This window comes from Trachemys scripta, chromosome 9, assembly GCF_013100865.1.
Source record: "Trachemys scripta elegans isolate TJP31775 chromosome 9, CAS_Tse_1.0, whole genome shotgun sequence".
Classification (NCBI taxonomy): domain Eukaryota; kingdom Metazoa; phylum Chordata; order Testudines; family Emydidae; genus Trachemys; species Trachemys scripta.
The window spans coordinates 44337579-44351752 of NC_048306.1; the positions used below are offsets into that span (position 1 = coordinate 44337579).

General features: G+C 48.8%; 1 protein-coding gene across 1 annotated transcript; it reads left to right on the forward strand.

The window, feature by feature from the left end:
- Positions 1-3809: 3809 nt before the first annotated feature.
- Positions 3810-10932, forward strand: LOC117882941 (serine/threonine-protein kinase Nek6-like). Its single transcript, XM_034781834.1, has 3 exons — positions 3810-4935; positions 9644-9847; positions 10784-10932. The coding sequence occupies exons 1-3, from the start codon at positions 3810-3812 to the stop codon at positions 10930-10932; spliced, it is 1479 nt and encodes a 492-aa protein (XP_034637725.1).
- The last annotated feature ends 3242 nt before the right edge of the window (positions 10933-14174 follow it).

Consider the following 14174-nt stretch of genomic DNA (forward strand, 5'->3'; position numbering starts at 1 on the left):
GGTCTGTCTACGCTGCAGTCATAGGTGGGAGTGCAGCACGTGTAGATGTACCTGAGCTAGCATTGGTCTAGCTAGGCCAGGGATTGATAGCAGTGAAGCCGTAGCAGCATAGCCTTCAGTGCAAACTAGCCACTGAGTAAGCACTGGGGGTCCCAGGTGGGTTTGTTCAGCCCACACTAATGCAATTTCACTGCTGTTGGTTCCTGAGCTAGTCTGGGTCTGTCTACACATGCTGCAGGCACAACTCTGCCAGACCCTCATATGTTAGCCCCAAGAGTTCCCTGGAACCTGGGAGGCAGAAGGTGTCTCAGTTCTGCCAGGCATGCATTGCCCCACTGTCTACTCTTTTGTCCAGATGCTTTCCAGTTTCATAGCTGGCGATTCCCTAGTACAGTTTGGCACTATACGGCATTTGCTCTTGGTTGTTTCACAACCCCTGTAAATATGCATTCCCCGGCCAGCAGCTCATTACTTCTCAGCAAGGCCGGTTCTACTGTTTTTGCCACCCCAAGCAGTGCCCCGAATTGTCGCTGCGGACGGCGGGGGCTGTCCGTGTGCCGTTAGGGCTGCATGCGCGTTTCCACGGCGGCGGCAATTCGGCGGCAGCTTCTGTCTTCAGCCAAAAGACAGACGCCGCCAAATTGCCGCCGCGGGCAGCTGAACATAGAAGCTGCCGCCGAATTGCCACCGCTGTGGAAACGCACGTGCCACCCTAATGGCACACAGACTGCCCACGCCCTTCGCGGTGGCAAGTCAGTGAGCTGCTTGGGGCAGCAAAAACACACGGACTGCTGCCTCTTGCAGATTGCCGCCCCAAGCACCTGCTTGGAATGCTGGTGCTGGGAGCTGGCCCTGCTTCTCAGGGAGGAAGGATGGTCTTGTGGTTAAAGCAACAACTTCAAATCAGGGGATTTGGGTTCCATTCACTCACTGGTCACTGTAACGCAGCCTTCAAAGACTCAAGAGTGTGAGCACCAACCTCAGGGTGGCCTGTTAAGAACCTGGGAACAAACCCCAAATGGGTTGTGAATTCTATACTTAGACTTCACCAACTAATAATCAAGTGTAAACTCCACAGGCACTAGGACAGCCTAAACATGGAGTCGCAGACAGTCCCCTTGGGTTCTCCGATCTGTCTTGCCACCCAGGTGAGCCTGCCTTTGTGACAGATCAGTGGTTCTCAACCAGGGGTACACATACTCCTGGGGGTCCACAGAGCTCTGCCAGGGGTTACATCAACTCATCTAGATATTTGCCTAGTTTTACAACAGGCTACATAAAAAGCACTAGCAAAGTCAGTACAAACTAACATTTCATACAGACAATGACTTGTTTATGCTGTTTTATATAGTTTACACTAAAATGTAAGTACAATATTTATATTCCAATCAATTGATTTTATAATTATATGGTAAAAATGAGAAAGTCAGCTATTTTTCAGTGCTAGTGTGCTGAGACACTTTGGTATTTTTATGTCTGATTTTGTAAGCAAGTAGATCTTAAGTGAGGTGAAACTTGGGGATACATGACAAATCAGACTCCTGAAAAGGGTACAGTAGTCTGGAAAAGTTGAGAGCCACTGTGATAGATGGTCCCTTATGCCAAGGATCTCAGCAGTATTTAGGTTACTTCCAGTCCCAAAGGACCAGTCACTTACCTCAGGTCAATTGTACCTTAGATCTCACACCAAAGACACTTGTAGCCAATGTTCCCTCTAAGTTTTTACATTCATGTGTGAAATGAATTTTGTTATGTGCACCAATATGGAAGTGATGTATGGCGGGGGTGGGGCCGAGGAGTTCGTAGTGTGGGAGGGGGCTCAGGGCTGGGATAGAGGGTTGCGGTGCCGGGGGGTGAGGACTCTGGCTTGGGGGCCGGGCTCTGGGATGGGGCCGGAGATGAGGAGTTTGGGGTGTGGGAGGGCGCTCAGGGCTGGGGCAGAGGATTGGGGTGCAGGGAGGTGAGGGCTCTGGGGTGGGGCTGGGGATGCGAGGTTTGGTATGCAGGCTGCCCCAGGGCTGCAGCAGGGAGAGAGGACTCCCCCAGCCCTCTCTCGCCGCAGCAGCTCCAGGGCAGGGGGAGAGGCGCCTTTTGTCGGCTGCAGCAGCTCCAGGGCCAGGGTTGGGGGAGAGGCGTCTCTCCCCCCTGCGTGCCTGCGCAGTCCCTTGATAGCCTGCTGCACGGCCACACAGCTTAGAGGGAACTTAGCTTGTAGCCTATCGTATAATCAGGGCCAGCTCCAGGCACCAGCGTAGGAAGCAGGTGCTTGGGGTGGCCAATTCAAAGTGGCGGCATTCCGTCTGGTATCGGGGTAGCACGTCTGGGTCTTCGGTGGCAATTTGGCGGCGGATCCCTCATTCCCTCTCTTCCTCTTTGAGCTGCCGCCGAATTGCCGCCGAAGAGGAAGAGAGAGGGAGGACCCGCCACCGAACTGCCGCCGAAGAAGCAGCGCGCTTTAGCTGCTGCCGAAGTGCCGCCGCTCGTCTTTTTTTTTTTTTTTTTTTGCTGCTTGGGGTGGCAGAAAAGCTGGAGCCGGCTCTGCATATAATAAACTACATACAGATTTATAAAGTAGGAAAAGGAAACAGGAGAATTATTTACAAGGTTAAAGCAGATAAACATATATACACAAATGAGTTACAATCTTAAGTTTCAAAAAGTAATAGAAGCTTCTATAATAAGCAAGCTCTATATGTCCTTTAGGGCTAACCCAGGCTAAGCACTGAGGATCTTTTGCTTATGCCTAGCAAACCTTGCCCCCCAGGGGCCAAGCAGCATAGAGATAATCAGTTTCTTTTCTGTCTGGGGTTTTTATCCCCTTCCTGCTATGTGCTCTGAACTGCAAACTCAGCTGATGGGAGAATTCACTTGCATGACTAATCTTCATTGAGGGGAGAGTAGGACAACAGAGTCTTTTGTCCTCTTTAATGCCCCACAGTAGACCCTCTAGTGTCCATCTGGTGTCAATGGACCTTTCCCATTGGGCAGGATGTAGCACCTACTGTTGCAGATTAGCACTTTACATTAGTTAATGCATCTCTCCTGTCTGGTGATTTACATAGTCACAGAGGCTTACAATACAACCACTCTAATATTACCTTACAAAACGGGATGCAGATGTTATAAGTGAGATTAATGCATGCAGCAACTCACAAGCCTTCAAAAAAAGACTAAACACATTTTTAATCCTAATATCTATTTTAACTACACTAACTCACCGGTGATCCAGCCTGGTTCCACGAGGTATTCGTCAGTGTTCCATTGAGACATGGGGGCATTGGCATGAGCTGGCACCTGGTCTGTCGGCATCACAGTCACACTGCAGACCAGCAGCAGTGCAAGCTTCCTGAACATCAACCCCCACCAATAAGCCTCAACCCTGCCCTGGAGAGGCCACCTCTGTTGGTGAAGCATGGCCCATTCAATCCTTGGCCTTTCAGCTAAAATTGCCAACAACGGGAATTAGTGTCATAGTGGTTTCTGTGATGTAGCTCCTAGCCACTGGACTGAGCCCAGCAAATCCCTTCTCACAGGCCCACTAAGCAACTGCTGCCAGAGAGCCACATCATTCAATCCCTCCTGGCCTGGTGCAGATTCAAACCAGTGATGTAGAGGTGAAAGGCTCCAAATCCTGTTACCAACACCTTGCCCCTTCCAATCCCTGTCATCAACACAACCACACAATTAGCATAAAGTTGAGGGTAACCTCCCTCAGTCGTGAAACAGAAAGCATGCAGACTTGGTTGACATCTTTAACATGGTAACCTGAGGTTTTGCTTCTCCTTCTAGCTTGAACGCTGGTTGAGACAATGGAGAAGTATGAGCAAATACTAACCATAGGCAGGGGATCAAGTGCTGAGGTCTTCCTGATGAGGAACATAGAGACAAAGAAACTGTTTGCCGTGAAAAAAATCAAGACAGATCCATCAAAGAAAATGAGAACCAAAGAGGCAGTGCTTCAGGAGGTGACCATCCTGGGCAAACTCAAGCACCTCCACATTGTAACCTGCCATGAGCACTTCTTTGAGGAGGAACATATGTTCATCATCCAGGATTACTGTGATGGTGGCTCCCTGGATGACCACATTAAGATGAGGAAGGAGGGGTACTTTCCCGAGAACACAATCATGGAATGGTTTGTGCAACTAGCTATGGCTGTTCAGTACATCCATTCCATAAAGATCCTGCACCGAGATATCAAAACATCCAATGTGTTTCTCACTAAGAAAGGGATGGTGAAACTGGGGGACTTTGGCATTTCGAAGGTCATGAACAGCACCCTGGACATGGCAAGCACTTTTGTAGGCACACCCTATTACTTGAGCCCAGAGCTCTGCGAGGATGTGCCGTACAGCTCCAAGTCAGACATCTGGGCGCTGGGATGTGTTCTCTTTGAAATGTGTGCCTTAAAGCCACCCTTTGATGGAATAAATCTGGTCAGCTTGTTTTACAAGATTGTGAAAGGCGAGTATGCTGCTGTGCCAGAGTGCTATTCTGAGCCCCTGCATGGCTTGATCCAAACCATCCTGGCAAAGTGCCCAGGAAAGAGACCCAGTGCCAGCAGCATCCTCAACATCCCTTTTGTCCAGCAACACCTGAAGCTCTTCCTTCTTCACCAAGAATCCCAACTCTTCAAGCAGCAACATCTGGCAAAGCTCCATGAGGAGGACAACACAGATCCCCTCTCATCCACACCTCAAAGTAAGACACTGTTGGCTCACCAAGGGAGGGGAGCCTTAAGGCCAAAGTCAGCTCCACGGTATGTCAACACACACAGTCCAGAGCTTTATAAGCCAGAGGAGCTCTCCAGCACTCTAGACAGCAGCTCAGATTACTCTGAAGACTTTGAGCATAAAAGTGTATCTTCCATTGAGGAGAACTTAGAAGATGACATACCCATTCCACCTCTGATCAAGGAGGTGCCAAGAGAGATAGGTAAGAGCTGGGTACTGGCCACTGCTGGGGATAGTCTACTCGACTAGTCTGTCCTATGCTTCTAAATACCATAAAATAATGGGTTCAAACAGTAAGTGACATCAGAGAGCCACCAGGGAACACTGGGTGTAGGAGGGGAGAAAAGGCTCCGGAGACCAGGCTGAAATCCAAGAAATGGGAAAGAGAGAAGTGTGAGATTTTGCTGGTTTGTTTTTATTGGTGGGGAGAGAGGAAAAGGAGCAGACCTGCTAGGCCCCCAGCCCTGGTTCTTGACTTTTTTGCCTGTGCAGAATGGAAAGTTTTTGTTATTATTTTACTGCAGTAAGAAGGCTGATTCCTAAATCCTGACAACCATCACTTGCATATACAGATGTAGTATCTCAGGAGATTAAGGGCTTCGTATTAAGAAGTGCCTCCAGTTTTCTTTCTGAAAAATTACACATGTGCATTTGTTTGCATAAACCTCACATGCAAATAGGCATCTGAGCATTCAGGGCAAGTAATTGTGAGCCTAACTACACACTTACCAGGCACAAAGTTAGAGGCCCCTTTGAAGGTGGCTGGAAATTTGTCCTTAAATATACAGCTACAGACACGCCCCAGACACACTCCAAACTTCCCACATCATATTGAATTTCATAGCCACACTGGAATGCTCAGACCTGGCCTCAATATTAATATTGTCAAAATTACAAGGGAAAACTATAATTTCAAGTGTTTTCAAATTCAGAACCCAAATACGAAATGTAGGCTTGATGCAGACACATACAACTGCATGTACATCCAAGCATGATCTGCATATCTTCGGGATGAGAAGCACATGGTTTTCATATCGACCTTCAGGTCTTGTGTGCAATCTGAACCAAGCACCTCTTGCAGTCTGAGCAAAAGTCTTACCTCTAGCATGTCTCTGCTAAAATTAGAGGTGTCATAACTTTCATGGTATTTTTTCTTTTGCCACCAGAGCTTCATACCAGGATCTCTGTAACCAAGAGCCACATCCTTAAGCTGCTAGTGCAGCAATAAGGCCGCCAGGCCAGCCATAAGAGTACCGTCACGCAGGGGCGGCTCTAGCTTTTTTGCCGCCCCAAGCACGGCAGGCAGGCTACCTTCGGTGGCTTGCCTGAGGGAGGTCCCTGGTCCCGCGGATTTGGCATACCCGCCGCCGAATTGCCGCCAAATCCGCGGGACCGGCGGACCTCCAGCAGGCATGCCGCCGAAGGCAGCCTGACTGCCGCCCTCGCAGGGACCAGCAGGGCGCCCCCCGCGGTTTGCCGCCCCAGGCACGCACTTGGAGCGCTGGTGCCTGGAGCTGCCACTGCTGTCATATTCAAAGTGCAGCTGACTTTTAGGTTCTGCAGGTTCTTGCTCTGTCAGGCTAATGAAACAATCCTAAACATGCCTCTGCCATCCTGGATTTCCTCTGCAATAAAATATCCAGACAACCGCTTTGGCTTTAATTCTGTTTGAACATTACACAGAACTGAAGGGCTGGCTTGAGACATGTGATTCCCGGATTCCCTCCTGCCTTGACCTGAATCTGAGGTGACAGCTGTGCTATGTAGAGGGCACAGAGAAATACTCCAGTCCTTGCCCTTTTAACCTTGGAACCGCCAGACATTTCAGCTAACAACACTGTGGAAGAGCCAGCAGTTGGCTAGAATGACCTCTCAGGGAGGTGCTGGCAGCACACTGGGAAACCATGAACCACACAATATAGTGTATTGCAAAGTTACTAGGCACTGCTAAATAACTACACCTATAAGTTCAAGGGGCATAGTAAAGGGCCCCAGAAAAGCCCACGGGCAATTTTTTTGCACTGTGTGAACTTAAAAAAAAAAAAAAAGGATGAGCATTTCCCCTGAAATTTTGTATAAAAATAAGGACTAGTCAGATTATTCTTACAGAGGAATATAGAGCTGTCTACCCTATGTGCCAGCCCATGACGCCGGCCACAGTGGCCAGCCGTGCAAGGGGAGTCTGTGGCGTCCCTAAGGGAAGTGGTGCCTCTGTGCACCTAGCTCTGGGAGGCAGTGCCAGGCCTCTCGGTGTTTTCTTTGGCCGGTGCAGCTCTGCATTGCCCGCAGAGCAGGGACATGCATTATAGGCACAAACTGAGCCCTATTTAAATAAAAATAAATATGTAACCCAACTTTTTCCCTAAGCTGGGTATATAAGCAATAAGTAGTCACAACTCATTATGGGTTGTATAAGGCCTAACCCTGCAAGTGGTTACTACCATGTACATCCATACTCCTGTGCAGAGGCACATGATTCCAGGATGGGGATGAGGACACCCAGACAACCTCATAGTATTCTAGAGGTTTGCTGTCTAGGGCTATAAAGAGCTTTGTACCAGGCACACTTTTCTATCAGTTAGAACTAGACAGACCCATGCATACAACTTTGCTCTGCTCCCCAACCTGACTTACAACATCCCCTCTTAACCTAGTCCTGCCCCTCCCTGCAAAACTCTCTGCCAATGCACCTCAGGCCTGGCCTGCTGCCGCCTCTGCTATTGCAGGCAGGCATTAGGGAGAGCTAGCCATGTGAAAATGGCTGGTGGCTTTAGGATGAAGTAAAATCAGATCTAGGATAAGATCAACCAAGTAGATGTTTTTACGGGGGACTTAACCAGGATTTAAACTAGAGACAGGTCTGAACCAGAGTCCCAGATTTGGACACTTGGAACTTTGAGGGAGCTAAAATTTGGACCTATACCCAAATTTGAATCCTCATCTCAGGACCATCTCTGGTTGACACCAGTGTTGTCATAGAAAACCCACAGCATTAAGCCCCTACTCTGTCTGACATGTGTCTTCTTTCCTTTGTTGCAGACCAGTGCAGCTCTCCTGACAGACTATTATCCTCCAGCTGTCTGAGCACAGATTTGCAAGGTACTGTCACATGTCCTGCACGATCCCTGAAACCCAGAGCAATGAAAGCCCAAATCAGGACTTTCACGAAGGCATGCATGATCTTGGTCAGACACAATATAACCCCCACGCCAAATGTGTGCCCACCATTCGTTTTTGCACACACTGCGTTGTTGTACAGCTGGGTTTATGCTGGGAACAGATGTGGAAAAGACAAAATATAGCCAGGAAGATGGTTCTGGAGTATGCCTGGGAATGTCAGGACAGAGCCCCAGTGTCATCAGAGTCCAAGCTCTACTTTGCAGTCCCCTTGTGCAAGTCAGAGAACATTCAGAGAACACCCAGCCCTCTGGCGGATTAATCAAACCCAGCCCAAACTGGAAATTCTTTCATCTTGTTACAAAGTGGCTTCCTGCACTGAAAATCTTGGTGTTCTGACACAAGTTGCATAGGTCAGGGGTCCTCAACCTTTTCCTTTCTGAGCCACACCCCCCACCGCCACACACACACACACACACACATAGGCGCCGACTCCATGGGTGCTCTGGGGCTGGAGCACCCACGGGGAAAAATTGGTGGGTTCTGAGCACCCACCGGTAGCTCCTCGCCCTGCCCCAGCTCGCCTCCGCTCCACCTCCTCCCCCTCCCCTGAGCATGCCGCTTCTCCCCCCTAGCTCCCAGCTCTTCTCACCATGAAACAGCTGTTTTGTGGCGGCAAGTGCTGGGAGGGAGGGGGTAGCAGGGGGAGCACAGCGCGGGGGGGGAAGAGGCGGGGCCAGGGCAGGGATTTGGGGAAGGAGTCCAATAGGGGCAGGGAGGGAAAGAAGTTGGGGCGGGGACTTTGGGGAAGGGGTTGGAATGGGGACGGGGCAGGGGCAGGGCATGGTGGAGTCGGGGTGTGGCAGGGCAGTGCGAGCACCCACCGGCGCCGGGAAAAGTTGGCACCTATGCGCACACATATGCTATAAAAACTCCATGGCCCAGTTGTACCACAACAACGGGTTTTCTGCATATGAAAGCCAGGGCGGCATTAGGGGGTTGCAAGCAGGGCAATTGCCTGGGGTCCCATACCACAGGGAGCACCACAAAGCTCAGGCTTTGGCTTCAGCCCTGGATTGTGGGTCTGGAGACCCTGGGCTGCAGTCCTGCACAGTGGGGCTTTGGCTTTCTGCCCTGGGCCTAGTGAGTCTAACACTGGCCATGCTTTGTGGACCCCCTGAAACCTGTTCACGGCCCCCAAGAGAGCTCCAAGCCTCTGGTTGAGAACCACTGGCATAGGTCACTGGCAAACACATGCCTTCTGGGGGAGCCAGCTAGTCCTGCCCTCTCAGGGTATGTTTCAAGTAGGGTAGCAGGGAGGCCTTGTCCCACACCTCTCTGTCTCTGTTGGGGAGGTGTGCAGTCCTGGCATGAGACATGCACAGGGCCTCCCCCCAGCTGAACTGAGGCCATCCCCTGTGCAAGGGCCGAAGGTCTGTGTAATGTGATATGGAGATGGAGTGGCGGTGGGCCAGGGAGTGAAGGGTGGTGAGGTGTGATGTGCATGTGTGAGGTGTGTGTTGTGTCGGGGCACAAGGTTGTGTGTGTTGAAGAGGTGCTGTGTAGGGGCAGGTGATGTGTGTGACATGCCAGGGGAAGCGAGTGTGTTGGGGGAGCGTGGAGCTGGGCACTGAGGTGGGTGCAGCGTGTGTGCAGACCAGCAGGTTGAGTTGTGTATCGTGGGGTGGGGGATGTTTGATGCAGAGGAGCGTGACTCTAGTCTGAAAGCAGCACCAAGAGCAGCCTGAGACTGTATTAATGCTGTTGGGGCTCCCCTGCCCCTCCCGCTGCAGAGTGGAAGGATGAGGCGGAGCTGACCGATTACCCTGATGATTTTGAGGAGGTTGAGGAGACCAGCCTGGAGGACGTGGTGAGCAATGCTCGCTGTGCGATCAAGATGCCAGCTGACAATGAGGCATTCCAGGAGGAACAGATGGATAACCAAGGGCCTGCTGATCTCTCCTTCACCCTGAAGACTTTGCGGGAGACATGCAAAGGTGAGGAAACACTGGAAATCCAGTAAATGCACTAGGAACTACTAATCTTCTTGCCTTTCCATACTAACTGCAGGCCTGCAGGGGACGGACAAGGAGGCTAGGCTCATCTGATTCCTGGGCTTCTGCTTTGCAGGAGACAAGCTGAGCTGTGAAAAAGGTCCTCAGCTTTTTCCATGCTGTGAAGGAATTCAACTACCCACAACCTCTCTCCTTCACACACGTTGTCCCAGAATCCTTTGCATCATTCCACACAGGGCACTGGCGTAGTGACCCCTAGGTTCAAAAGCTCAACGTTAGCCTGAGGCCCCAGGTGGGAAGTAGGAGTGGGGGGTGACTCCACCCACCTCCCTAATGCTACCGTTGGTACCTTCTGGGGGGCTCTGAGACACGACTTGGGGGAGTGAAGTGCAGTCACTATGGCCCATTCTTTCTGCTATGTCTGCCAGAGAGGGTAGGGTAACACTTAGCACAGTCCATCCCCAGCGCAATCACTGTACACACTTGAAACCAGTGAACTTCCCAATCACCCCTCAGGTAGCTAATCATCATTATCTCCATTTCACAGTTGGGGAAACGGAAGCCAAAAAGTCATGTGACACACCCCAAACTGCACAGTGCATCCGGGCAAAGCTGAGACTAGACTGCAGCCTGGCTAATTCCTTCCCATCACCCTGATGTGGCATCAGCTGTCCCTGCCATACTAAGTGCAAGGTACAGCAGCAGTTTTGGTGCTGTAGACATCTATCTACCAGAAAGTGGCATGAGATCTAGAAATACTACTGAATGACCAATGGGCAGTGTCAGTCTTCAGTCCCTAGTCAGCTGGGCTGGGTTTGAACAAGTGAGGTGAGAAGCAAGGTTCCATACTACATTGCCCAACTCTGAATATACCCGCCTGGGGTCATCTAAACTCATCTCTTTGTCACTTGCCTGCAGGTGAGGCTGGAACTTCTCTGTATGATGAAATCACAGGTCAGGCCCAGTTCACCCCTGAGGATCTGCAGCCTCATTTTGAACATCGAATGGGCCCTGACCACCTGGAGACCTGCTATCTGCTCCTCAGCTTGGACCAGGAAACAACTTAGTCCAGGCCTCTTCATGGAGACAGCCTGAAGGAAGAGAGTTTAGCTGAAGATACAAAGTAGTGTGCTGCTGAGTGTTGTTCCGGATTGGCAAATAAGGTTGCCTGATGGCCAATGCTGAGTTTTCACTCCTTGCTTGGTACATAAGAACGGCCATACTGGGTCAGACCAATGATCCATCTAGTCCAGTGCCCTGTCTTCCAACAGTGGCCAGTGCCAGGTGCTTCAGAGTGAATGAACAGAACAGGCAATCAAGTGATCCATCCCCTCTTATCCACTCCCAGTTTCTGGCAATCAAAGGTCTAGGGACACTCGGAGCATGGGATTGAATCCCTGACCATCTTGCTAATAGGCATTGATGGACTATCGTCCACAAATAGCATCACAATAATATAAAGCACTGAGCCTGCTGGAATCCTGCTGCAGAGATGGAGTGCAGAAGGAGGGTGCAGAGGCATAGGTGCAGTTACTATGGTATCACTTTCCGATGCAAAACTAGGGTTTATCATTTCCAAACTACATTTTCATTTGCCCTTGGATTATTTTTTTGGCCCAGGAGATGGAGCTGTAGGAAGTAGCATAATATAAATAAAGGTTTGTGACAGACATTAGAAGGTTTGACAGCTCTGGGCACTGAAGTACATGGTATAAGCAGAAGGCTCAGTCAGCAGTGTGGAAATATAGACTCTTCCGCCAAGTCTAGTTCACTTGCTAATCCTGAAGTCTCTGAAAACTCCCCCAGTGCCTGTCTATCTTGTGCCACAGCCAAATGCTGATCCACAGAGCCAGAAGCTCTAACTAAGCCCAGAGCTGTAACTGTAATAGGTACCACTTCCCTGGCAGCAAAGTTTTGATCTGGTCCACTACAACCTTTTATGGGATTTGTGTGAAATGATGAAATATGAGAGCTAGTCTTCCCTCTTTCTTATCTTCAGACTAGAGTCCCGTTGACAGCTGATCACCTAATGCTTCTGTGATTTCTTAGTCAAGCTGAAGTTCTGAAGTGGCAAGAGTCTCATAGGTAACACATGCCATCTCTGCACTCAGAATGTCTGCAGACACATCTGCATGGATTGCCTCCCACAACCCATATTAAAAGGGACAGGGTCACATTTCTATCTGAAATTTGTGTACCAAAGATTCCTATTAATGAAAGAGATTAGAGGAAACATATGTAGCAATTCCACTTTGACAGAACTCTCATGCACTCATTAGGGAGTGGAACTCATAGGCAGTGTTCCCTGGGCCTGGTGCTGGTGGAGCTCGTGGCTATGCTCATCCCCAGACCCCACAAGTGGTTGTTTATTGGTAATAACATCAGCACAACTGAAATGGGAGGTGTGTGCAGAGAGGAAGGGGCAGGGGAAGGGTGGAGGTCAGAGGCTGCACAGGGTTGTTGGTATTGCTGACAGGTCTGCCCAAGGGAGCAGGAAAAGCCTTATATAAAAAAATATTAAAGCAGCATTGCCAACCCCAAGTGTTCAAACATTGTGAGTCAGGCCCAAAAAATCATGAGCATTTAAAAAATAACTTTGGAGTCTTATTTGCCTTTAGAGTTCACATATGCAAGCCCAGACACTTACCTTTTAATGAAAGCTAAGATTCTCACATAATGTCCCAACTCCAAGACTGGGTGTGTGTGTAAAAATAGCCACCAAATATCACAAGAGTCGGAAACACTGTAAAAAGGAATTTTTGAAAAACATCCTGTCCATGCTATTTAAAGGGTGCTCTGTCAAAAATCTGAATGTTTTAAAACAACTTGACAATGTCCCTTTAAATCTGAGATGGCTTTGAACAGCTGTGACCATGGGCAGACACAGTTACTGCACTTAATATGAAAATAAAGCTAAAACTCAGACTGAGTTGCTGATTAATAATAACAGTTCTGCTCTATCTCCTCTGCAACTCTCAATGGGGAAGAAAGGGAACACCAAAGCTTTCAGTATCTTTATTCCTTCCTACTCCGTTCAGCCTTTGCAGTATTGTTATAATCGTGTTGGTCCCAGAATATGAGACAAACAAGGCCAGCTCCTGTTGGTGAAAGACACAAGTTTTCAAGCCTCACAGAGCTTTTCTTCAGGCCTGGAAAAGATAATCAGAGTGCCACAGCTAAATATGAGGTGGGAGAGGTTATTAATTATAAGGGGTTAAGATATGTTGCGAGCAACGACTTATTCGAAATGATAAATTCTACCAAACAAAGATCTAGGCAAATAATTTCCAGTTAACAATTTATTCTACAAATTTACTCTCTTTTTCTGCTTGCAAAATATCCATGACCCACTCCTGATTTACTTAATTAAATTAGTTATTCAAATTGTGGAAGTTGGAAAAAAAGCAGACATTCAGGAAGAGCAAGAGTCAGGCTAACTCTAACAGCTAATAACGTGAGACTTCCAAGCAGGGCCTGGGTGAGTGGAAAAGAACTGTAAGAGATGTTGTTTTTCAACCTTGTGTTAGATAAGAATGCAACACAGACTGTAGCAGAAATTGCTGAGGAAAGTAAGATGTCAGGAAGGAATATGTATAAACAAAATGCAGTTGTTGATCATTACTGTATGTAACAAAAGGTATACATGCTTGCCCTAATTGTTTATCTTTTGGGAGACCTGCCATTGTGCATTCTCCCCCTTGCAATATTGCTTGAGAATAAACTGCTTCTGATATGTTGCAACCAATCTCAGAGTGAGGACTCGTTTTTTTCTCCCACAAAACCTTTTCACATGTTTTAATCTATGGAGTAACATCAAATATTCTAAAATGAAACTATATTGCTTAAAAGTGACTGGCCACATCAATCACATCATACTTTTTCTGTTTCCTGACTGGATCACAAGCAAGCGCTTTAAGTGCAAATGCTGAAATTTGTTTCAAAATTCACTTTCTGTGAACTTTTGTGCCAGCAAAATTTGCTCCCTGAATGTTCAAGACAACGTGAGCTGTGAAGAGAGACAACTAACAGGAGAGTTTCAGAGGGCACAGCTGCAGACTCTACTTGAAGGTAGCAGGACATGGGAGTTGTTTGCGCTTTGTGTACAGCTGCGTAGCTGAGCCGTGGGCCCCTGAGTAAGCAGCTGAGACAGGTCTGTTTGTTGGTGCCTTGCTAAAGGCCATGAGGTTATAACCTTTGGAGCCACTGTTTGAAGTCTTTGAGTATTTACTGGCTCCCTGGAGGTGAGGGGTGGAGCTGAGCTGAGCAAAGCAGGGCAACTTTGCATAAAAAGGTCACTTGCTAGGTGAAC